Source organism: Cataglyphis hispanica, chromosome 19 (genome assembly GCF_021464435.1).
Source record: "Cataglyphis hispanica isolate Lineage 1 chromosome 19, ULB_Chis1_1.0, whole genome shotgun sequence".
Classification (NCBI taxonomy): Eukaryota; Metazoa; Arthropoda; class Insecta; order Hymenoptera; family Formicidae; genus Cataglyphis; species Cataglyphis hispanica.
In genome coordinates, this window is record NC_065972.1 from 3,807,817 (window position 1) to 3,833,574 (window position 25,758).

At 32.8% G+C, this 25,758-nt stretch overlaps 2 protein-coding genes across 5 annotated transcripts in view; one reads left to right on the plus strand and one right to left on the minus strand.

Annotated features, from left to right (window-relative positions):
* Positions 1-25,758, minus strand: part of LOC126856642 (single Ig IL-1-related receptor-like) — a 186,316-nt gene that overhangs the window by 7,292 nt on the left and 153,266 nt on the right. Inside the window, exon 7 of one of the 2 annotated variants that reach the window (XR_007688379.1) lies at positions 23,172-24,988. Coding sequence is in view for 1 of the 2 variants with exons in the window: in XM_050605343.1 (XP_050461300.1) it covers positions 24,519-24,988 (470 nt within the window). In the remaining variant the exon portion in view is untranslated. Of the gene's footprint in view, positions 1-20,238; positions 24,989-25,758 lie in introns of those variants that run through there. The other variant, XM_050605343.1, reaches the window with a different exon arrangement.
* Positions 1,672-20,790, plus strand: LOC126856615 (ATP-binding cassette sub-family C member 4). Of its 3 annotated transcripts, none has more exons than XM_050605278.1 (15): positions 1,672-1,918; positions 8,276-8,402; positions 10,002-10,283; positions 10,399-10,829; positions 11,245-11,401; positions 12,331-12,533; positions 12,729-13,228; positions 13,392-13,606; positions 13,794-14,012; positions 14,162-14,348; positions 14,431-14,607; positions 14,744-15,200; positions 15,378-15,753; positions 16,016-16,712; positions 17,348-20,790. In XM_050605278.1, exons 2-15 carry the CDS (start codon positions 8,326-8,328, stop codon positions 17,489-17,491), a joined length of 4,122 nt encoding a protein of 1,373 aa, XP_050461235.1. In that variant the 5' UTR covers positions 1,672-1,918; positions 8,276-8,325; the 3' UTR covers positions 17,492-20,790. The 3 variants fall into 3 exon arrangements, with proteins under 3 accessions (XP_050461235.1, XP_050461236.1, XP_050461237.1); XM_050605280.1 differs by lacking the exon at positions 1,672-1,918 and having other exon boundaries at positions 8,285-8,402; positions 10,002-10,023; positions 10,109-10,283; XM_050605279.1 differs by lacking the exon at positions 1,672-1,918 and having other exon boundaries at positions 10,109-10,283.

Below are 25,758 nucleotides of genomic sequence, written 5' to 3' on the forward strand. Positions count from 1 at the left end.
AATTTTAAATATTAGTTGTTAAGATAAATTAAAATATAACATACATTTCACTTATTATCATATAATGATTTGAAAAATATTATTATTAAAAACGAGATTGAATAACAATTTTTCACAAGGCGATGGAAACTTTTGCAAGGATCCGTAGGAATCGGTTTAATTCATATGAAGAGACTGAACGAGAGAAGGGGAGGGATGAAATACATTTTCTCTAAGTATATAACGAAACAATAATAGGTAATTAATAATTAAAAATTATATAAAGGAAACGCGGTATTAGCTTAGCGAATAACGTTATGTTAAGTTAGATATATGTGTCTAGAACAGAAAACAGAATCAATTGTAATATGCTAAAAAAAATCAGATAGAAAATTAAGATGTACATAGAGAGATAAAACAATAAATATGCTAAAAAATTAAGATGTACATAGAGAGTTGTTGGTAACGGATAGAATAATAAATAAATGCGATATATGCGAGGTAAATGATGCGCTTACGACCAGGAAAAAACGAGTTTACCTTTAGACGAAAATTGTTAGAATAATATTTCTCTCTGCAAAATGTCAATGTATAACACCGTTTTGAAAACGTACAATATAGAAATAAAGTTTCTTTTTTTATAAAGAGATCGTAAAATTGACTTCGACGAGTGCGGGATCTCTCTACTGAGATTATTCATTGATTAAAAATATTGACATCTTTGTTCATTAGAGAATTAAATTGGAAACTTCGCTTTTTCGGGAGATTGTCCTCCATTAAGTTATGAGATTCTATGCATTAATGTTTTCCTCGCTATATATATATATATTTAATTACATTTATTCCAAATTGATGAAAAAGTATATTCCAAGAAGTTTTCGTGCATATGATTGTTCTATATATTGATATAAAGTATTTTTAAGTATTATAATTTATTTAAATATTATTTAGATTATTATATTTTTTTTATATTTAAAGTATTATAAAATATTTTTTGCATTACTTATGAATGAATAAAATATCGAAATCGACAATTTATTTATATAATTTGTATATAATGCCAAATTTTAATAAAATCTTTAATTATTTCAATAGTCAAAAAATTTTAAAGATTCAAAGGGGTGGTTTTGAGAAGATAATTAAAGAATTTATTATTATATTATATTTTTTAATGTAATATAATTTATCAGAATTTAATAATCCGAGAAAAACTAAAAAGAGAATCTTGTGAAAGTTTAAATGAAATTATATAGCGATTTGTGTCACTAACATTTTCTGCGTATAATATTCTTAGGAGGCTTATATGGAGATGAGATAATGTAAAGTATTGTGATTGCAAAACTATAATTTTTCAAAGGGATTATATTTTTGTTAAAGTTTACTTTTTGACTTTAACTACAATAATCGCGAGCGTCCAAAATGTAATAACTCGTAAATTAATATATAAGTTAGGAAAAAAATTTAATTTTTATTTGATGTTATAAAACATTTTATCAAGCGCAATACTTCTTATTGGCTTCTCATACAACTAAAATATGTAAATTTTTTATTATAAATTTGTAATATTTTCGAATATATCCCTCCCCTTCGTTCGTGTTTATCGACCATCGATTACGAGAGATTGGCTGAAGGAGTTTACACGAAATGACACCAATGGCGCTCTTGGAAGCTTCTAAAGATGGAGAAAATCGCCGAGGGATCTTCACCTCGCGCGGTCGTCGCGGGATCGACGATAGATCTACGTCACGTGTCACGTGTCGCGCTCGGAATGACACATGTACGCAACCGTGCAGTCGAGTAAAAGCCTTTCGTTTGAGTGGACGTCGTTGTCGCCGGGACTGTCGCACTTCACACGCCTCATCGGAGGCGTTATGGGCTCTTGATAAAAGTATATACATCCCCCTTGTCCTCCTTTGGAGCAAGCAGTTTGACCTTAAAGGTAAGTCCTCCCTCGCCTTACCCCTCGATCGGCGAAATTATAACCACTAAGCGTGATTCAAGGAATCCGAATCAAAGTGAACGTAGTTACATAAAAGCGTGGAATTCACGTGAAATTTTTAGGAGAATTCGCGCGTCTTTTCTATTGAGTTTAAATGATCTTTGATGATATTGTATTTTTCGACTTCTCTGCTTTTTTCATATTGTATAGATGTAATATATGTATGATTCAATATCTATTGTGATGTAAATAAAGTTTTTTTTTTCTTTTATAGAAGTTAGACAAAAAAAACTTTTGAAATTGACACGTTGAAAAGGAGGAGGTGTGTTTGAGAAAAGCAAGATGTTGAATTATCCTAACTGATTTGTTATTCGTATTTTTCATTTCCGCCTATTATGTAAGCCCCATTGTGTTCTTATCGATAACTATATGTCCAGTGTATCCCTCGTATCATCGGCGCATGACTCGAATTCCTGTACTTCGACGAGTCATTTCGGCGAACATTAGCGGCTATATCAAATTACAAAGTGATCTGTCAAAATATCTGCATTAGCGATGAATGTTTACGCTCGATTCTTTGGGTGGAATAAAGTGCTGCGTATATCTGTGTATGTTTTTAGGAGCACGCTTAATTTGCCTTTCCCAGACAGCACACAATATAAAATGTGTACAAAATATTTATAATTATTATTTGAATATTTTATAAATATTTATCAAAATATTTTATAAATATTTTTGTCATTTTAGATTTAAAAGATCATAAAGATTTATCATAAATATCATAAAAATATTTACAAAATATTATCTAAAATATTTATTTTTTATTTACCATAAATATTATATAAAATATTTAATTTACATTTTAATAATATGTAGAATAAAATTTTTATAATTTCTTCTCTTAATGTAAAATATTTATATAATATTTCAAAAAATAAATAGTACAAAATATTTATGAATATTTATCATAAATATTGTGCTGTCTGGATTCATAATTATTTTGTAAACAATTAGATTTTGCTTTGATGTAAACAATTCAAGATTTCCGAGATGTTGAGTGACTTTTTAAGATGTTTGAATGAACATATATATGATTGACATAAATTTAACGATATCGCGATAAGACAGCTTAGATTAGTATTATAATAGGATTAGTATTATAATAGGTAGATAAGAGGTCTAATAAATCTTAAAGAAGTCTTAAATATCCATACCCACACATATATGTCACACAATAAATCTCTCTAATTAAATGTTAAAACAAAATTAAGCCAAAAAAACAACTTTTTTTGTTGGTATCCCTATTTATAGTTTTCGAGAAATTTGTTTGAAAATTGTTTATGCCTTTATTTTATTACAGTAGAAATTTTCTTGATTTATTAATATATTTCGTATTTAATAAATAGATGAAAAGATATTAATAATTATATGATTAACTTATAAATAATTGAAAATAAGAGAGGACTCTTGAAAAAAGTGAGGATCTTAATAAGCAAGGCTGCGAATTCTTAAATAGAGATAAGAAAATCTCGACATTTGCGATATTGAAGATGATATAAATAATAAATGATACTAAAGCTGAAAGTACTTAAAAGACGCTTTATTCTCACTCTTATCTCTCAATTAATTTTTAAATTATTATGAGATATATATATTTTTTATTTGTCGTCCGCGTAAAAAAAATTCAATTCTGAAACAATAAATAAATAATAGTAAACTATTTATAATAGATAAACTGAAATAACAGATACAAATAATTTCACACGTTTTGATTATTATATATATATATATATATATATATATATATATATATATATATGTATATATATATATATAACAATATACACATATAGGGTGGACATAAATGCGCACAATTAATATTGAGCGAGCGATAAATGATTTGAAGAAAGAAGATGATGAGAGAGACAATGAATCAGCTTATTTGATGACTTGTCCTTGTAAATTAAACCTAATATCATTGAATAAAAAAGTGAGAAAAAGGACAGCGCGGAAAGAAATTACTATCGATTATATTCTCATGGAGATCAATCTTTCATACATATATGTATATAGTTACATAAAAAAGATCTGTATTGCTTGCCTTTTAATTTCAGCTTTATATAGCATCATTTATATCATATCATCATCAATATAACGCAAATTGAGATTTTCTTATCTCTATTAGAGTCTTTGCGCAGTTTTTATTACTTTTTTCAAGAAGGCTCTCTTATTTTCGATTATTTACAAATTAATCATAATTATAAATATGTTTTTATCTATTTATTAAATACAAGATATTTTAATAAATTAAGGAAATTTGAGCATAATTAATTAATTTACATTTATTAAATTATGAGATATTAATGAAGATTATATTTAAGCTTAACACTAATAGCCCAACAAAATTTTCTCTCTAATCGAAATACACAGAAATTTAATCTTTTCTTAATTTAAATTTTCTCTAAAATTTTATTAAGATATATTTTAATGAGCTCTGATTTCAATTTCTTTTCTCTTTATTTTTCCCTTTCTTTAAAAATATATTTCGTCTCTTTCCAGTTTATAAAATTAATGGAGTCTTCTACTAAACGAAAAGCCAAAGGCGCGCCAAATAAATCAATAACGCTATCTTTATTAACACGATAGAAGAGAAAGCACGTGTAACATGATGTTCAAATAACGTTACAATTCATATCGACCGTTGCGTCAACAATGAATTAATCTTAATTGAGTATTATGTAACAAATTGAAAGAGTATTAAGGGAATAGACGATGAGGAAAAAAAATGTGTTTCAAATCATTTTTCGTCCGGATGGATTAACGATTTCTATTATTTTACTAACGCGCTCTATTTTTTATTAATTAAAAAATTACATAAAGAGATAAAAAAATAATATAATAAAATAAAAAAATATATAACAATGTAATATTATTAAAAAAAAAATATTTCTTATGAGGAGAAACATTCATCAACTATATTGCGAAAAAAAATAATTGAGTAACTCAAGAAATAGATATTACGAAAATATATATATCGATGAAGAATGATTAAAAATCGCGGTAATTGGAAAATTTCCGAAGGCACAGATCGAAATCGCGCAGATTTGATTAAGAAAAGGCAGTTACTTTTTTAGCACGCACCGAAAGAATACACTAAACAAATGTGACTATTGTGCAGCTTTCTTATCGCGGCGCGACTGTCTGACTAATTCCTGCGTTTTGTATGTATTATAACAAATGGTTAATTGCTCCGACAATATTCTGATAACGCTCGGTCCCAATGCTGACAGATGGATATGCCGATGGCGACAATAGAGCCTTACAATGACACGAGATTGGTGTCAAAACAAACAGGATTAGCATTTTGAACAAAAAATTGAAAGACCGTAGAAAATTGAGAGACAATTTAATTTTATTTTCAATCCAAGAGAGAACCTGCTTGTTACTATATACTTATGTTATCATAAGTTTATTTAATTCTACTTAATCTGTGTAAACAATGTCTTAGATAAAAATATCTTTTATGAGAAATATCATATTTCGAGGAACGTGATAAATATTTTTCTCGCTTCTTGTAGTAGTCTACGAAAATATGGAAAAGCTGGAATTTTTTGTATCTGGAGAAATGAAGGAATTTTTATGGAATTTTATTAGAGAGACTTCGAGGAATTTTTTAAAATAATTTTTTCTTTAATAATTTTGTTCTTATACTGTAACCAATCTACGATAAGCCAAGTTGTGAATTATTTAAAATATATTATAAATATTTCTTTGTTTATATTCAATGTCTTGACAAAATATTGAATATGCGGTACATATTCCTTATTTTTATTTTTAGCGATAAAAAATGAAAATGTTATACAAGTTGAACATTTTTACCTTTAACAGAAGTTATTCAGCTTTTTTTCAGTACATTTTTATAAATGTAGCACTTGAAACTTAAGAAGCTTTGTATTTTATTCAACCAAAAAATTTTTTAAAAATATTTTGTCGAGCAAAAATATTTGGAAAATCAGGGATTTTTTTTTACAAAATTTGAATAGATACTCTATATAACAATTTTGTAAAATGTCATCTTCTGTTTTATTGATGATATTCACGTTAATTTTATCATATCAGGAATGCATATTACTTTTTATATTATATTGTATTATGCGTTTCATGATCATTGTTTTCGGTCCAAAATAATAATTATCTATGAAATTGAATGTTGCTTTAACATCTGAGAATTACAAACGAACATTTGTATTTTTTTAACGTTATCTCCATTTTCGGAATATATTTTCACAGGTGCATAAACATGTCCGAAAAATTATAATGTTTTTACATTGTCTTAAGCGAAATTCCAAGTCATCGTCTATATATCATCTCGTCCATGTTTATCGCAATTTCGTTATCAAAATGTCATTTATCAGTTAAGTCCGTTCTGTGATTTTATTTATAATTAACTCGATGCATATAAGACTGAAATTATGTCATCACTTAAATGTTTACATTTTGTGACGCGTTCAAATCAAAAAATTGATCTTGGCTTAAGGATATTCTGAAAGAACCTTAATTTAAGAAATCACAATTTTCAGAAACTTTTTGAAAAAATTTGTAAACAAGTAATATTGTTTGCAGGAAAGTTTTAAAAAATGTGATTGATTAACAAAAATTTATCGTAATTTCCTATCTGTTAAAACATCACAAATTTTATCTATGATTGCAATCTAATCTATGATAAACGCGTTTGTGGAATCCACCAAAATTGTATAACATCATCCGCTAATTACTTAATATTTGGCAACAAAGTGTAATGAATTTGTTATTCGTCAGATTAAATTTACGCTGCGATCTGTTAAATTTCCCCGCGGATCTTCATCGCGTGGATTAAATTTTCTATGAATATGTATATCTCATATAATCTTCCAGGTAGCAAAATCCGTGTGTACATGTCGAGATAGAGACATGTAAATAAAGTTTTAATGTGTGTTAACATTCGAATTTGTTAGAATATTCATAAATTACGCTTAGAGAGATTCTTTTCAGCAAAAATTTATATATATTAAAATTTATTTATTTTTTGCTTGCTTTTCGAATCTTTAATTTCGATGACGCTTGATTCATTGCGGAAATTCTCGCGAAGTAATCAATTTCTCCGAAACATTAGCGTGCACATTGTTGGCTTGAAAAACCATAATTATTAATATAAATTTTGATTAAATTAATAGATAGTAGAATTAATAGAAATTAAAATAGAAAAATTAAAATAATTAAGTTAATGTAAAGTGTATTTAAATAACTTGTATCTATTGTTCGAGAAGTATTTTTATCACTTATCGTTAAATAATACATCGGTTCTTTATACAAACGATTCTATCTTAACTTGGTTGCTTAGTGTTGCATTTTATATGTTTAAAGACTTTAAAGATAACCGGTTTATTTATGCAGAAGACAAGATAAAGGCTTTCAGTACGCTTGTCGCTTTGTATTAGAAGCATTAAACCAATGATTTCAATCACAGCGAGTCTAGGAGCTGTAAAAGATTACTATCTTATCTATTTGTGAAAATAAAACACCTACTCGTGGGTTGATATTGTGCATCTAAAGCTGAAGGTAATTAACATGCTGATAAACAACGCAACTATATGCAATAATATGAAATTTTATCGATATACATATAAAAGAAGAATGTCAGAGATTACTAAAAATATAAATTAAATTAGGAATTTAATTATTTTGCAATTATGATTTAGCTATGAAAAAAAAATCGAAATAAAAAATATGTATACGGAAGGAAAAATTATCTGGGGCAAAAGATCTGCAGCGTTATCAAGCAGCTGCTTTAGCTTTCATAACGAGATATAACAACGTGCAATAATACGAATTACGCCGAGTATAGTTTAAGTAAATTTAAGTAAATCAACCAATCACAGTTCAAACATTCCTATTATGTTTTAGAATGTTTGATTGTGATTGGTCAATTTTCTTACAACATTATGATTACGACTAAAATTTTTTTAACGTGCAATGGCCTTATATGAAAATTATTTCGAGATCGGATATGTGAAAACACATGTGTCACGCAGCTGATAAGGTGCAATATCGGAAGATCACTCGGTAACGCGCGTGTAATGGTGATAAGATATCAAGTGATATTTCTAATTATCAAATTTTGACCTCTGTTTAACGAAAAAAAAAAAAGAGATGACACGGAGAGCCACGCGATGATACACACGGTGTGAATGTCGAGCTCTCCTCTCTCCTTTTGTCTTCTCTGGCCTTTTTTTGCGCCGAACATCGTCGGACGTTACCCAACCGCGACGTGCAACTATACATCCGTGTATGTACATGAGAGTTTATTATATCTTGCAGAAGAGCCTCGAGAGTGAGACGGTGTCATCATCGTCAACATCATCATCATCATGGATGGGAAAGTGCAAACTGAGAAAGTGAAGAATCCCAGAGCTGCCGCAAATATTCTCAGCGCGTTGACGTTCAGGTAAGTACGAAAAACAAGACAAGTGTCACTTGATAAAAATAAGAGAGAGATGAAGAGGAGAGGAGATGCTGCTTCAGCAAGAAATCGACAGTGTAATGACATTTTGATTTCTCGTGGACTCCTCGTGAGTCTTTTTTATGAAGCGACAGAATGATACAGGATTCCTTAGAGAGTCCGCACACAAGTTTGGAGGTTTAAATTACGATAGATTTAATTAGAATTAATACAGCGATTCGATCTTTTACACTTCAATGTAATATCAGACATTTCTATTGAATGAAAACACGGAAATCGAACACAATGATGATGATGATGATTTTAATTGCTTTAGATAGAGTCGAAAAGTTTAAAATTATATATTATTAAATAATTATATTTATTAATTATTATTATTTAAATTATATATATTATTATAAAATTATATATTATTAAATAATTATATTTTTTAATTATTATTATTTAAATTATATATATTAATAATTAATAAATATTATTATTAATTCATAAATGTTATTAAGTGGGTTTTATTAGAATTAATTCGACATTTTTGTCAGATTTTTTACACTGATAATATAATCTCACATATTGTTTCAAATTTATAATATAATAATATTGAATCTTTCATACCGTCGGAAAGTCAAAGGGATATGACATTATCTTGCGTTTTGATTATAGCTCGCGCACTTTCATAGAGCGGCTAGATATTTCCTAGAATAATCGATACTGAAGATAAAAACAGGTAGATAAAAAATGAAACAGATACTCATTGTTTCCTACTTTGCGCATGATCATCTTAATATTAGAGATATAGAGAGTACATAGCAGAGATATCTAATCAGCTTCTTGAATGTAATAAACGGGCTATGAGATGTGAAACAACTTTGAATTGAGAGCCGCCGATAAGATGAGAGTAACGTCTCTGGATCCTTGCACTACTTTGTTTAGTAAATTGTTTTTTCTTTAATTCTCGATATTTATACTCCGCGTTATCTTCTTGCCTTATCGATTTTATTTCATTCGGATAATAAGAAATCAAGTGCACTTAAGAGTACATATGATATTTTCATGCGATTCAGAGTTTGTCAGTTTTTATCATCGCGATTTAATTGAATGTTTTTATCTAGCAATCGTGATTTAGATTCGATCTTTTTATCTCTGAATAATATTTTTAGGAAAAATTGTTTTTCTTGAAAAGGGATAGTCGCATTTTCAATCAAATATATTAGTAAGGATTATACAGATTAAGAAATATTATTAATTTCTTTTTTTCTTGAAATATTAGCCATCGTTATTGTATAATATTCTATCATAATAATTTAATAATTTTTAAAAAAGTGCGTTTTTTTTTCTTGTGTGATTGATATATTTTTCAATTATTTTTGATTTTATAAATGTCGAATTTTGCAAAAACCGCCCTCAATTATTAGTTTTGGGCCTTACTTGCGTCATGATTGCATTAAATATCTACGAAAATATCTTGAACGAAAAATAGGAGACGTGGAATATAGCATTTTAAAGGAGAAAAGAATACGAATTGGATGAATAGAGCGGACGGTTTGTGCGAGTAAAACGTGTATGCTTTGATTTTTTTTTTCGCAGTTGGGTCCTACGCACGTTCTGGGTGGGTTATCGCAGAGATCTTGAAGTAACTGATCTGTACACACCCCTTAAAGAGCATACAAGTGGTATTCTTGGTGTTAAAATAGCGAAGGCCTGGGAGAAAGAATGCGAGGCGTACAAACATCGGCTGAAGAGGAATGCGACCACTGGATCCCTAAAGAAGGTGAGCGAGCCCAGTTTGCTGAGAGTCATCATCAAGTGCTTTGGCTTCAAGGTCCTGCTATATGGAATACTTCTGGCCGTCATGGAAATTTTGCTCAGGTACAAGTGTTAGACACGTAAATAGTTTAATATGTAGTTTAATATAATATGAATTTTTAAATCGCACACAAATTTTTTCACATCTAATGAACTTTCTTCTTGAATACTGACGCAGGTTGTTGCAACCGATCTTTCTGGGCCAGTTGCTACGGTACTACAATACCCAGGAGGTTGACGAGTTCCACGCTTATTTGTACGCGGCCGGCATCATCTTATGTTCCGCCGTCAATGTGTTCATCATACATCCATATATGATGGGAATCCTGCATATGGGCATGAAGATACGTATAGCTTGCTGCTCGCTCATCTATCGAAAGACATTGAAGCTGACTAGAACCGCGCTGGGCGAGACGACAATTGGGCAGGCAGTCAATCTACTATCCAACGACGTCAATAGGTTCGACATTAGCATCATATTCCTCCATTACTTGTGGATCGGACCCTTAGAGACTATCATTATTACATTCTTCATGTACTACTTCCTGGACATCGGAATATCCGCTCTCATCGGAGTCGCCTCTCTGCTCATGTTTATTCCTTTGCAAGGTGAGACTCTTTTAACTGTTTCTATCTATTATTTATTGTTCTTGCGAGAAAATTACGAATCCACAAAGTCTCTCATCATAATTCAACAAATGAAAAAATGATTTAATGTGTACCTATGTCGTGTATCTGTGAAGAATAGTTGAGATAAAAGAAGTCGGTAAAAATTTGTGTCTCGTGACGAGAATCGTCTTTCCAATTTTTGTGATTGCATTTCTAAATCTTTTATTTCGATTTTGTATTTTGCTCTATTTTCTGATAGTCTCAAAAATAAAATTATATAAAATAAATCCTGTGTATTCTTCTATTTTATTAATACATATTGTTTAATATATTCGACTTCGAATTATATGTATATATGTACATATATTTTTTTTTTATATTGTTATCTTATCCCCTTGATTTTTAAATTTTTCAGCATGGCTGGGCAAAAAATCATCTGAGCTGAGGTTAAGAACCGCAATCAGAACTGACGAGAGGGTGCGATTGACAAACGAGATTATTAGCGGAATTCAAGCTATTAAGATGTACACATGGGAAAAGCCATTTAGCGCACTCATAGAAAAAGCGAGAAAGTGAGTACTGCCACTTATGTTGTTTACACAAGTAACGCGCTTAATTGTGTTATATATGTAATTATGCGTTAAATAAAAAAAATTCGAAATGCATTCTCATACTTTCGTTAACGGATACAGAAAGTATTTAAGAATTTAAGTAGTTAATAGTTTGCTCTCTCTTTAACAATTTATTTCAAATTGAAACATAAACTAGCATGCTGATAGCTAGCCGGCACTTGCTTTGTTTTTGTTTCAACTGAATCACTATTGACATGATCAGATAAAATGATAATAATCAAAAGTAATGATGACTTTTTATTAGTCAATTTTATCGCGTCCGTATTATCAAGACAGAAAAAGATGTAGTTTTTTAATAAAAAATTTACGAAGATAAAACGATTTGCTCTTTAAATATCTGCTGTTTTTTGAATATTTTAAGAATATGTGTATATAAATAAATATTTATAAATATATAATATAATTATATTATATAAGTATATGTATAAATATATTAATTTAAAATTTTTATATATAAATAAATCTAAACTCTTTTCGAATTAAAATTATTAAAATAAAATAAAATCTAAATCGCCTAAGAAACGTTGTCCCTGAGTTACATTCCTAAAGTTTAAGCCGGAAATCTCAATATCGAATAATTCTGAGTTTAATGAACTCCACATTCCATCATCGAAAATAAATTATCAATGTTGCGACAATTTTCATGCACATGCGACATGGTTTACCGCTATTTAAAAAAACAAATTAATTAATTCACGCGTGTTAATGAGATGTTTACATTTTATTTTATTCCGGTATTTTCGTTGCGTCGTCCGCTTCATTGGAGCAGGTGGTCATATTTTTTGCGGATCGAAAAAAAAAATAAATAGAGTTTTGAAAAGAGAAAGCGAAAAAGAAAGAAGAAAAAAACAGGCAAAATTTGTTCACAGGAAGGAAGTCAACGTCATCCGAGGGACATCATATATCAGAGGTGTCACCATGTCATTCATCATTTTCTCCACGAGGATGTCGCTGTTTATCACGGTGCTGTCTTACGTGTTGTTCGGCTTCAAGATTACGGCCGAGAAGGTGTTTATGATAACCGCTTATTACAACATTCTGCGTACGACTATGACCGTTTTCTTCCCGCAAGGTGCGTATTGATGTGTGTACATATGTCATCGTGTGTGGTATGCGTAATTAATTAATAACATCTGAAATTCTGAAGAGCTTACAGCATCTTTCCTTTTTTTTATTTTTTTTTGTTGTTATTTTTCTTTTTCATCCTTATTCTCTTGTTCTTCTTCCTGCGTTTTTTTTTATCCTTGTTTTCTTCTTTTTTTTTCAGGAATAACACAAGTGGCGGAAGCGATGGTATCCATAAGACGTTTGCAAAAGTTCATGATGTATGATGAAGTGACTTCTGAAACCAAGACAGTGAAGGAAAACGCGAAGGAGAAATATAAAGAGAATGCAAATGAGAACTACAAGGAGAATGTGAATGAAAACTACAAGGAGAATGTGAATAAGAATTACAAGGAGAACGAGAATGAAAACTACAAGAAAAACACAAATGGAAATTATAAGGAAAATATGAAGGATCTGGCAAACCAGAAGAAGAGCGATCGAATGCCTGGGGATCAGCCGGATTACATCGAGCATTGTATTTCCATCGAGAATGGTAGCGCCAAATGGTTGGACTACGAGACAGAGGATACCTTGCAAAATATCAACATTAAGGTATGCCCGGGTGAACTGATCGCCATCGTCGGCCAGGTTGGTGCAGGCAAGAGTAGCCTAATAAATGTTATTCTGAAGGAGCTACATTTGCAGCAAGGTTCTATTCAGGTATGTGTACAATCCCTTTTGATGATAAATTAAATAAACCCGAGTAAGTAAATGTGATAAACAAATTTTGCTCGAAAAAAAAGAAGAATAAAATATTTTATTATTTATCAAAAAAAAAAAAAAATAATAATTTTATCATGTTCTTAAACATTTTTTCACACAGGTTAATGGCAAAATTGCTTATGCCAGTCAAGAGCCATGGCTGTTTGCCGGATCGGTAAGACAAAATATTTTGTTCGGCCGAAAGATGGATCAGATCCGATATGATCGCGTGACTAAAGTGTGCCAATTAAAGAGGGACTTCAACTTACTACCTTATGGCGATAAGACGATAGTGGGTGAGAGGGGTATTAGTCTTTCCGGTGGCCAGCGTGCAAGGTTGGTTTCCTAGATTATCCCGATAAAAATTTTCTTCAAATAGAATTGAATGTTGGTCTCGTGCAGAATCAGATTACATCATAAATCGCAATTTATGATTTTCTTTTCGTTATATAAATAATAATAATAAAATGTGTAAGAAGACTTTATATATAAGTGTGTATATGCATATATTAATGATTACCAGAATAAATTTGGCGAGAGCCATTTACGCCGAAGCTGACATATATCTTATGGATGATCCTTTGAGTGCTGTGGACGCTCATGTGGGCAAACACATGTTCGAAGAGTGCATCGACAAATATCTGCGCGGAAAGACCCGGATTCTTGTGACTCATCAATTGCAATACTTGCGTAACGTTGGCAGAATTATCGTTTTGAAGGACGGAGCCATCCAAGCAGAAGGGTACGACCCTAGAATTTTTCTATTCTCAGCTATTTTATTCTTTTTATATCGATCGATAAATCTTTGAATAAGAATATAACTTAAAAAAATATATAGAATATCATAGTACATCATTTCATTTTATACAAGAGATATTTTCTGTTCATCAGTACTTATGACGAGTTGGGCTCTATGGGAGTGGATTTCGGTCGATTATTGGAGAATCAAACGCAAACGGATGAGAAATCTTCTCGACCCCCCTCGGCGCCCCCTAGCCGAAGCAATTCGCGTACCGGCAGTATTACATCTCTGAGCTCATTTATGACAATTGATACTACCAAACAGGAACCTGACGAGGTAATTCCAATTATTGCATAATTAATATAGATTGTAATGTTATGTAAATTAATACATAATATTAATCTTATTAATTTTTTAGGTGGCTGAGATGCGGTCAACTGGCAATGTTGCGGGCAAAGTATATAGAGATTACTTTCGCGCCGGCGGCAATTGGTGCGTAATATTCATGGTCACTATGCTTTGCGTATTGTCGCAGTTAGCGGCCAGCGGCGGTGATTTCTTTATCGCGCAGTGGGTTGATATCGAAGAAAACTACGTAAGTATAATTGTATACGACTTGAGATAATCAGCGATTATGTGTAATCTTTCTTTCAAAAAATTCTAGATTTCAAAGAAATCTAGATTTCGAAAAACCTCGCGATACTTTAACGTCTCAGTCTTAATTTACACAGATGAATCAAACTGAAGAGGGTGTCGTGGAAGATCCGAACAGTCCTCTCACGCGCATAGAATGCATCTATATCTTCACCATAGTGACCGTGCTAACGATCGGCGTGACCCTGATCCGTTCGTTTGCCTTCTTCAGGACGTGCATGCGTGCTTCCATACGGCTACATGATCACATGTTCCGCAGCATCAGCCGCGCCACAATGCGCTTCTTCAATACTAACACATCAGGCCGCGTGCTCAATCGTTTTTCTAAAGACATGGGTGCAGTGGATGAGATACTGCCTACCGCGCTCATCGACTGTCTACAAATTGGCCTGTCCCTGCTCGGTATCATCATCGTGGTTGCCATCGCGAATGTGTGGTTGCTGATTCCCACTCTGATCGTCGGCATTATCTTCTATTACTTGAGAATCTTTTACCTGGCTACTAGCCGCAGTGTCAAACGTCTTGAAGGCATCAGTGAGTAATTTATTTAATTTAGACTTGTTTTATGATAAAAAAATAATAGATATAACCTGATTGACAAAATAAAATAGATTAAAATTAAATCTTTCTTATGGATTTCATTAGATTGAATCCATTGAATATAAATTCTTTGAATAATCTAAATGAAATGATCAACTTTTCTCTTCTTAGCTCGCTCGCCAGTCTTCGCCCATTTAAGCGCGACTCTTCAAGGACTACCGACGATCCGCGCGTTCGGAGCGCACGAGATCCTCACGAAAGAGTTTGACCGTCACCAGGATCTCCATTCGTCTGCGTGGTATATCTTTATTGCGTCCTCACGTGCCTTCGGTTTCTGGTTGGACATTTTTTGTGTGCTGTATATCTTGTTGGTGACATTAAGCTTCCTAGTGATGGATAATTATGCTCGTGGCTCGATGGACGGTGGACGCGTAGGCCTAGCGATCACCCAGAGCATCGGCCTCACTGGCATGTTCCAGTGGGGCATGCGCCAGAGCGCCGAGCTGGAAAACCAAATGACTTCTGTAGAACGCATCCTCGAATACAGGTATAAAAACTATGTTTATTTCAGATTTCATGATTCTTAAATTTCTAAGTATGTTTGATATTTTGGATCTTTGAAAGCTTTAAATTTTTAGAATCTTAAATCTTTTCATTTAAATTTTATAATTTTTTCCAATTTTGTTTTTTTCAATATCCATGCTTTTGTATATCTTTCGATATATCTAAATGTTATCAAACTCATAAGATTCATTTAAATAATTAAATTATGTTCAATCTTCAAATCAAACACTTCAATTCTCTTGCAGCAAAGTGGAGAGCGAGCCTCCTCTTGAGAGCACCCCTGATAAAAAGCCCAAGTCTGAGTGGCCAGAAGAAGGCAAGATCGAGTTCAAAAATGTGAATTTACGTTATGCGCCGTTGGAACCGCCGGTATTGAAAAATCTCAATTTTGTCATCTATCCGCGCGAGAAGATTGGTATTATTGGCAGGACCGGTGCGGGCAAGTCATCTCTGATTCAAGCTCTTTTCCGTCTGGCCGACGTAGAAGGCCTGATCGAGATCGACGGCATTGACACTAGTGAGATCGGTCTGCATGATCTGCGCTCCAAGATTAGCATCATCCCACAGGAACCGTTCCTGTTCTCCGGTAGTCTGAGACGGAATCTCGATCCATTCGATTCGTACTCGGATGATCTGCTATGGCGAGCACTTGAGGAAGTCGAGTTAAAGGAGATGGGTTTGCAGGCACATGTCAACGAGGGTGGTTCCAATCTTAGCGTTGGCCAAAGACAGCTGGTTTGCCTGGCGCGTGCTATCGTCAGAAACAATCCGATACTCGTGCTGGACGAGGCGACCGCCAACGTGGATCCGCGAACAGACGAACTCATCCAGACGACGATCAGAAAGAAGTTCGAGAAGTGTACAGTGTTGACGATCGCTCACCGGTTGAATACCGTCATGGACAGCGACCGTATCCTGGTTATGGATGCCGGCAGCGCGGTGGTGAGTCAATTTTTTATACTTTTTCTTTTTTATTTAGATGGAATAAGTCATTGAATCAAACTCTCGTTTTTTATCATTTAATTATTTTATAATCATATATGAATTTATTAATTCTTTCGTCTTTTTGGATATAATGAATTGTCGCATGGAATTTTTGCTCGCTCTTTCATATAGTAAAACAAAGTAATGTAATTATATATTGAAGATGTTTGAATTATTTATATATGCTTTTACAATTTTGTATGAATTTTTGTTGGTCATTTTTATGACGTTTTTTTGACGTATTTCTTTGGGTGCCCAATTGTTGAATTTCTTATTCTATAATCGTATGAAATATTATAATTATGACTTTATTGTATCATTAACTCTTAAATTTTTAATCTTTCGAGCTTTATTATATCCGACACAAAAGAGATATTACTTTATATTTGCCGCTTTTTCTCATTCTACAATATAAATAAATGTCAGCAGAAGTGAACATTTTCATCACACCCAGTATATATATCTCATAAATATTTTATCGAGTCCGCAGTATGTATCGAGCTATCTCGCCGTGAAAGATACGGCTTTCGTAACAAGAGTGGATCGTAAATCTGTAGTTCTCTCCTCAAAGGTAAACTTTTTACCGTACATAGGAATTCGATCATCCCCACGTGCTGCTGCAGAAGGAATCAAGTTTTCTGAAGAGCATGGTGCAGGAAACCGGCAAAGCGATGGCAGAGGCTTTGGCTGGAGTCGCTCGCGATAGCTACCTGAATCGCACGACTACTACGTTGTGAAACATGTCAACACTAATTTTTCGACAGATGATTTCTAAGAAAGAGTCTATTCTCTTGTAAGAATTATCTGTGGACAACTCTAGAGATTTGAACGATTACGTTAAGAGAAAGAGAAAATAGCTAAATTCGGTTCAAGAATCCTGGATTCTTGGAATTTAGAAATGTATCGAATCTTGGTACATCAAAAGTTAACAAAAGTGTCAAAGCCAGGATTTTGGTCTCCGCATGTATAGAACGTAGAATATAAAAGGTACTTGAAAATTTCAAGAATTGAAAATGGGAAAAACGAAGGATAAATATACCAAACGATTTAGGTCAATATTTAGAAATGAAAAACTAAGATATGTTAGAATTTAGACAAAGATTTAAGGCGTCTAATAGATTTGGATGAAATGTAGGATGTAAGAGAAAAATGAGAGAGAGAGAGAGAGAGAGAGAGAGAAAGAAGAGTCAATAGATATAAAGAAAGGTGAAAGATTATATAACATAATCTAGGATTCTAGATTTATGGATTCAAGAGAGGTATTATAGGAAAAATGTAAGGAAGAATTCAGGTATATAAAGATCTTTGCAAACTCGGGAACGCGCGAAAGAGGACACAGAGAACCAGCGAAACTTTTTCAGCAAGGGATTAATAAACCAACCGTTTTTTACTGCAAGGTACACAGACTCGTCCAGCTTGTATCCATTTTCCAAAAATTCTCTCTGCCTTTTTCGAGCCAATGCAATGCCAATGCAGCGAGCAATCAGAAAAACGCTCGCATTGATCGCGGATCAACCGCAGTTAGTATTATTACGTCACTTTTGTATCTAACCCAGGGTGTCCCGACAGGAAGGATGAAGTTCTCAGCACGTTGGATCATCGATCTTTTATCAACTGTCGGTGATAAAACGCTTTTAGAAGAAGAAATATATCATTTATTTATATAATTTTAATATAAGATTTATCTCAGCAAAATATATGAATAAAATATTAGAGCGATTTAGAAAGATAATAATTTGAAGTATGTATGAAAAGAGTTAGGAATATAAATTCGAGAGATTCGGAGAAGTTGTAGACCATAAGATTGAACCATCTTAGATTAATCAACGGATTTGAGAACCAGGAATTTTGAGATATATATTATGTGTGTGTTTCTTCATGTTTAGAATCTTACGTGAATAATGATTTAAATAATTTAGATTAAGGATTCAATTAATCTTTCATATATTCATAAGGATACAGTTGCTCTAGGAAGAATTATTCTTAAACAATTTCATCTCTTGGCATATTTTCAAAAATTCCTCAAGATCGATGAACCAACGAATTAAGACAAAACTGTACTTAACATTAAGGAAAAAAAAGATTTTACTAATTTTTATACTCATATACTTGTGATATACACGGTGTCTAGCAAGAAAGAAAAACGAATGACAATACGAAATTCGTGATTCATCTCTCGAGCGCACCGATAGCTCTCGTTTTCGGAACCACCCCGTGTGTATTCGCGATTATGCAAGAATTGCGCAAGATATACCCAATCAGTACTGGTGCTACAAGTGTATAAGAAATATTTTAAAAAAAGGAGAGCTTGCCACTGCTCTATATTTAAAGCGAAATATTTAAACGAGCAGTTATTAAAAGCAACTACGTTTTTTTACTACTCTTGTTGTTTTATATATTATTGTTATTATTAAAATAATAAAGCATTGTTCTCGATCTTTATGTAAATAATGCAAAGTGAAAAAGCAACGAGAATCAAAGTACTTAATGCCTTTTTCGACGATCGATTTTATACTGGTCAATTTTTCGCCGTAATTAGAAAACGAGACTAACATACGTATCGACTACATTACGAAAATAATTTTTAAACCCCTTTTTTTTATTCTTCTCCTTATTGGCATTTTTGAGCGCCATAACTTTTTGCTACTTTAAACATAGTTTAACTTTTTTAGATATAGTATAGTCATTATATTTTAATACATCGAAAATTATATATACAATATTCATTATACAATTATTACATTCAAATAATTATGTGAAAATTGCGTTTTAATTATTATTGAATTATTATCATAATTATTTGAAGCTATTATTACTTAGAGATACTGATAGCAGGCCGAAGAATTAAAAAGGAGTTACGAATACAAGCTTTTCACGAGGATATATTCTGTACACTATACATGAACGTCCGTATTGTAATCGTCATCAATATTTATTATATATGTAGATAAATGTATTGTACTCTTTTTTAAGGTGAAAACGCGAATTACAATATCTTACTTAAAAGTGCCTATATTGTAATCATTATAAATGAAATATAGATACAAATTATTATTTATGTAAATAATCTATGTTACCATCTTGTTGGGCACGCCCGTATCCGGGCATTGTGGCAGTATCTACGTCCCGTATCCGGGCAGTTCCTCACGATATAATCTACATTATTGCAAATATTAATTATATTCCCTTTGTGAGAGTGATAATTAAAGTCGACATTTAGTTAAAAATTTACCGTCGATACAAAACATAATGTTTATGTTATCTTCCTTTATAAGGAGATGCATGAACTCATGTTATGCTGATTTGAATAGATCTTATAATAAATCTTTAATTTATATTATGAGAAAAATGAGTTTATTAAATATAAATATAAAGTATATATAGAAATAATAAATGAGAATCATACCTCAAAGATCAATTAAAAAAAAAAAGATTCAAGATAGCAATATTCTTGATTAGGTTGGTAAGTACATGCAACTCTGAAGACGTTTGAGATGTTTTATTATTTATCAAAATACATGAATCCATTTATTTAAAAAGATGGTCGAATCACTGAACGAGAACAAAACGAAAGGATCAATAAATAAGATTATAAGAGAATTCATTACTTATCGAGAAATACTAATTATTTTCGATAATTAAAATTAATCAACGAAATTGCGACAAGACACGCATCGCTTAAATCTAAGTGGAAAATAAAATAAGTATAATAAAATGTAAATTACAATTATATACTTTCTAAAAAAAATTGCGCTTACAGGATCTGATCATCCCTCTAGATAGGATCTAGATATACACGGCATATACAAAGAATTATTCTTATGTCACAAAACATATGCTCCGCTATAAACAGTTAGAACATCTTACACATGTAAACGGCTTTTATTACTCGCGCCGTCAAACAATCGACCAGTCATAATCAGACGCACGCTAGATAAACATTTATCTAGAATTATACATGTACGATCCCAACTTGTTCGTCTTGTATCTTATCGATTAAACTATCTATAGTTAAAAAAAAAAAAGAGAGAGAGAACGTATGCGAAACGCGCTACTTCTAAGAATTCTAGAGAGACTTTATTGTCAAAATACAAAGATTAATTGATTAAATAAGTAAATCATTCACTAATCCGTCTTAACGATAGCGACGAACAATGCAACAATAAGATCAATAAGAAAAATTAAAAAAAAAAAAGAGACAAATAAACGGTTCATTTGTGAAAGGGACACGTCTGCTCTTTTGTCAAATTTGAGAGCGAACTATATCAAAATCTTATCAAAAATTAATAAATTTATTTATCATTTTATCATTCGTTTTGCTTATATCAGATGATATTTAATGTTTAAGAAAACTAAGAAAATATTTAGGCTATTTTTGGAAAATTTTATGAGAAACAACGCAAGTCTCTAATTATACGTTAAAAATTTCTGAAAAAAATGAGGCTTTTTTTTTAATGGCTTAACTTTTGGAAACAATGTTTTTGAAAAATTGTTATTTCTGACACCCGGTTTATCCGTACACAACAACAATACAATTCTTTTCGGTAAAAACAATTCGGAGTCCCTCTACGAAACGCACCGTTCAAATGTTGTTACTACATCTATATACTCTGCTTACCCGGCTCGCGATTATCCTTTGCAAGAGTTCTTGCTGGCATCCTCGGCGAGACGAGTACACTAGTGTGTCGTAATACTGACAGTAAAGAGAATAATAGCTATTAACGTTAAAAATTAACCTTGCCCCTATTGTCTCCTCCCTCCCCCTCCATCCTCTCCATCTCCTTTCCTTCCTCTCGCCTAAGTTACAATTATGAATCACGGTTACGATTATAATTAACACTTATCTTCTATTTTATTTTTATTGTTTTTACGATGTTTTTGTCATTCCTCATAGTATACAACCTACGGCAAACATTCTGAATTTTCGGATATCGTGCGCTGGGCCCGAATTCAATTCCCTGGATATAGGACTGACAATCGCCGATATAGTTCTGATAAAAAATGCTATTAATAATGGAATTGTTTCCTGGTTTTTATATTCGTAAATAACATTCGATAACAAAATATTCGTAATAAATTTATACAATCGCGAATTTTACATAAAAATATCCTAAGTTTAATTTATGAAAAAAAAAAATATATATATTCAGATCAAAAAAAATTCAGAAAAAGCGAAGGAAACTTATGCCTTCTAGAGAAACCAGGAAAGCGCGAGTGTTACTCACTGTCCTCGGAGAGATGATAATGTGATAACGATTAGCAAGCAACGATTACTGACACCGATTGTGCGCTCAGGGATGTCCAGGAATATCAGGTGTGGAATACACCTTGTACGCCTACATATGTATATATGTATACACATATATGTATATATATATATATAAAACAGTATAAAACGCTTATATATTAACGTCCCGAGGCAGTTGACGTATATATTATATCGAACGATAATGCGAAATTATGCCGTTATCGCTCGCGATAAACCAGCTTTTAGAGAAAATGTCGCGCAAATGTGACGTATCGGAGTGCAATTCCGCGCGATTGTATGAACCCTTTAACCAGAATTCGAATGCAATTTTAACTAAATCTGCGCGAGTAATATAAAATAAGTAAATATAATTTACAATATACATCTTATACATTTAGATAAACTAATTTTCAGATTTTTGCCACGCGTATCAAGTGCATTATATTTAAGTACCTAAACAACTTTTTTTTTTCCATAAATCTCTCGAAACAGCAATTTAAAACCTTATTCACTAGTTAAAGGGTCAATTGATTAAAATGTACGCAAATTTGTACACATAAATAAAACGCGGCTAGCTAAATAAATATAGATTTCCAATATATACAAAGAAGAGTAACGATAAGCACAAGGGGAAAAAAAAAAAAAAATGGTAGAACGTCGGTGATAACAGAACGCCGATAATAAAATTCTCATCACGCGCGCGAGAAGGAAGACTGCGCATTTCCATCTTTCCATTCTTTTCGTCCATCAAACACTCGGAATGTTAGAATAATCGAATCGATTCGTCGATTGTGTAAAGCAAATTCGCTTCTTCGGAAAATCGCGCAAAAAAAGCACGATCAAATTTTTAAAGCATTTATACGTGAAATATTTACGACGAGAATAGAGATGTTATTCAAAAAGTAATATAAAATTCCAAAAGATCCAAGGATTTATTAATCTACTTTATCTACTTATTTAAGTGATTCCATTATTTCATTTTCGTCATCATAACATAATTAATCGGGTCTGCCATAAAATAAACGAGAAAAGTGATAAAGAAAAATTTGACGTTTGAATTTCAATATTATTTTACAATCAATGATATTTAATAGAGATCGCTATTTGGGATGTATGATTTTTGAAGTAAAGTGTCTTTTTATTAAATTATGATTATTTATTTTTGGTACCTTTAAAATGTGTTCCCAGCACAGAGCTCCAATAAATTGCAGAAGTAATCTTTTCATCTTAAATATACAAATTTCAAAAAACCGTGAAAATAAAAATCACAATCGAACAAAGAAATAAAATGACATTAATTGAATAAATTCACTTTTAATGACCAGCAGGACATTCGTTGAAAAGTCCTTTATCTCACGCTTCTTTTGCTATCGGAATGTTTTTACAATTTTCACACTTTATTAAAAATTCAATAGACGTTTGACAATAAAAAATATGCGAAAGTCACTCCACGTTTCCGTCGTAATTCGCGATAAATTCGCGAATGCAAATTCACGCTTCGCGTTGTCGATTCATACTGTCAGTCGATGTAATCGAGATTAGTTGCACCTCGCTAGGATGCATAAATACCCGTTTAGGCGTTTCCTTTTACGTAACTGCACTCCGTGCCTATCTATACTACAGGGTGTTCTAAAAAGGAATCGAATCGATTCGTGTGGACTATTAATGATAGTATAAAGAGTTGCGTGCAAAATATCCAGAGATTTTAACGCGATTTTTCTCGTTATCTTAAAATTGATCTTCTACAACTGAAGATTGTAAAATCTAACAATAAATGTTGAAGAGCGTAAAATTTTTAAGTACAAAATTCAGAAGAATCGAAATTCTAAAAATTTATATGAAAAAATTTGTCCTCGATTTTCGTTTTTTTTTATGATGCATGTAGCTGTGTTTTTTTTTATGCGCGATAATAAAATCGAATTTGCTTTCCAATCACGACACGGTTTGCGACAAAAAAAAAACGCAGTTGTAACATAATATAAAATTACAATATGGCTCTTTCATGTTTCTCACGTGATAATTCAAACCGCCAGAATTAAAGAAGATTGATCATTTTAATCTCAAAGATTCGATTTTCGTAAACACTCAATGACACAAAGTGTCATTCTCACATACTTGACGCACGCGTTTTACAAATCCCGCCGAAAATTAGAGGGGGGCGCAATTTTTTCTAAAATCGTCCTTTCACGGGATCTAAAGTAAAAAAAATAAAGGAGTAAAAATTCCGAAAGAGAGGAGAAGCTGCAGATTCTCGCGCAAAATTTGCATAATTAAAATCGAGATCGTCGCAGAATTTTTTCATCGAATCGATATCAAGGACCAAAAGGTCCTTCTCGAGATCAATCCTCGAATCAGGACTCGAGTGGGCATCCTTTGAACAGCAAGGATCTTGAGAGATCTGCTCGCGCGAGATCCGAATCGAGATCGAGCTCCTCTCGACGCCGCGATCCTCGGTGCCGAGTGATTCCCCAAGGATTGCTCGGAATGAACGAACCTACAGAGGAGAGCCGAGGACTTTAAACAAGGACCTCCAGACTCTCGCGCGAGCGGGCCTTTTGCTGTCCGCACTTGCCGTTAGCCTGCACTATCATGGCAACCGATTGGCAACCGGTTTCGGACGCCATCGGTCTCATCGCCGGCATCGCCAACCTGAGCTTGTACCAGAACTTGCGACCGCCGCTGCCGAAGGAAGCGGTGCCTCCGTTGCCGGCGTCGTCGCCATCCTGCTGCCAGCACAGGATCGTCAATCGATCGAACGAGATCGCTTCGACGTCGCGACGGTCGCGTCGCGATCGCTTCGCGATCGTCATCGTCGTGCTCGGCAGGCTCTTGAGCGAGATGACAATCGTCTTCATCGGCAACGATGACAGCTGCTTCAGCGCCGCGCCAACGCTTGCGTCCGTCCAGATGTTACCTAGGGATGCTGGGCTCAGCACGACGATGATTCGCCGGGCCGCGTTGGCGTGCGGGCCAATCTCCAAGCTCCCTGCAATACAATTACATTTATATTAAATAAAAAAATGAGACATTTATATTGAATAAAAATTATAATCTTAAATTAGAATTTTATCGATATTTTTTAAAAGGAAAAATCTTTAAAAATCTCTAAAAAAATGTATCATTATTTTGACAATAAGAAAGAGAAATTTTCTCAAAAATTCAGGATAAAACATTCGTTGTTATAATCATTATCGAAATGCACGAAATGTGAGAAAGAGAGGAAAATCTGCGCACAAACCTCAAATTTTCATCAAAAATGTCGGTTATGTATATATCGGGTGTTTTTTTTCCATTTTTTCACCTTTTTTTTTTTTTTGAAACGTATATTCCTGGTCCGATTACAGAGTCAACTCTCCGACAGAGTGCTGAATTTTGCACGTACGCTCTCGTTTTTTCGAGGCACTCTGGAAATATTGTCCGCCGGCAGAGCGGACGGCTCTGTGGGATTTCACGGACGATAAAGTGAAAGCAAACCGACGGTTATGGTGCGACCAATAAAAAGCTGCACCCTTCCCTCTCGCGCCCCCTCCCCTCCTTTCCTTCCCCGCCGACTCCCCGGTAATGTATGAGTTTTTCCTCGCGCCACCGTGTATATTCCAGCAATCTTGATGCAGGCGAGAGCTCAGCAAAAACTGATCGACCGAATAGATGTCGGCGTTACGCTCCGTTGTTTCCAGAGAAAACTTCTTTAAGTTAGAATGGAACGGTGATCCAGAATGTGCTGAATGTGTATGTGTGTGCATGCATGCATGCATG

Coding starts and splice junctions, on each gene's coding strand:
- LOC126856615 (XM_050605278.1), top strand. CDS start 8,326: ATGGATGGGAAAGTGCAAACTGAGAAAGTGAAGAATCCCAGAGCTGCC. Junction 8,403..10,001: donor CTCAGCGCGTTGACGTTCAG/GTAAGTACGAAA, acceptor TTTTTTTCGCAG/TTGGGTCCTACGCACGTTCT. Junction 11,402..12,330: donor CTCATAGAAAAAGCGAGAAA/GTGAGTACTGCC, acceptor ATTTGTTCACAG/GAAGGAAGTCAACGTCATCC.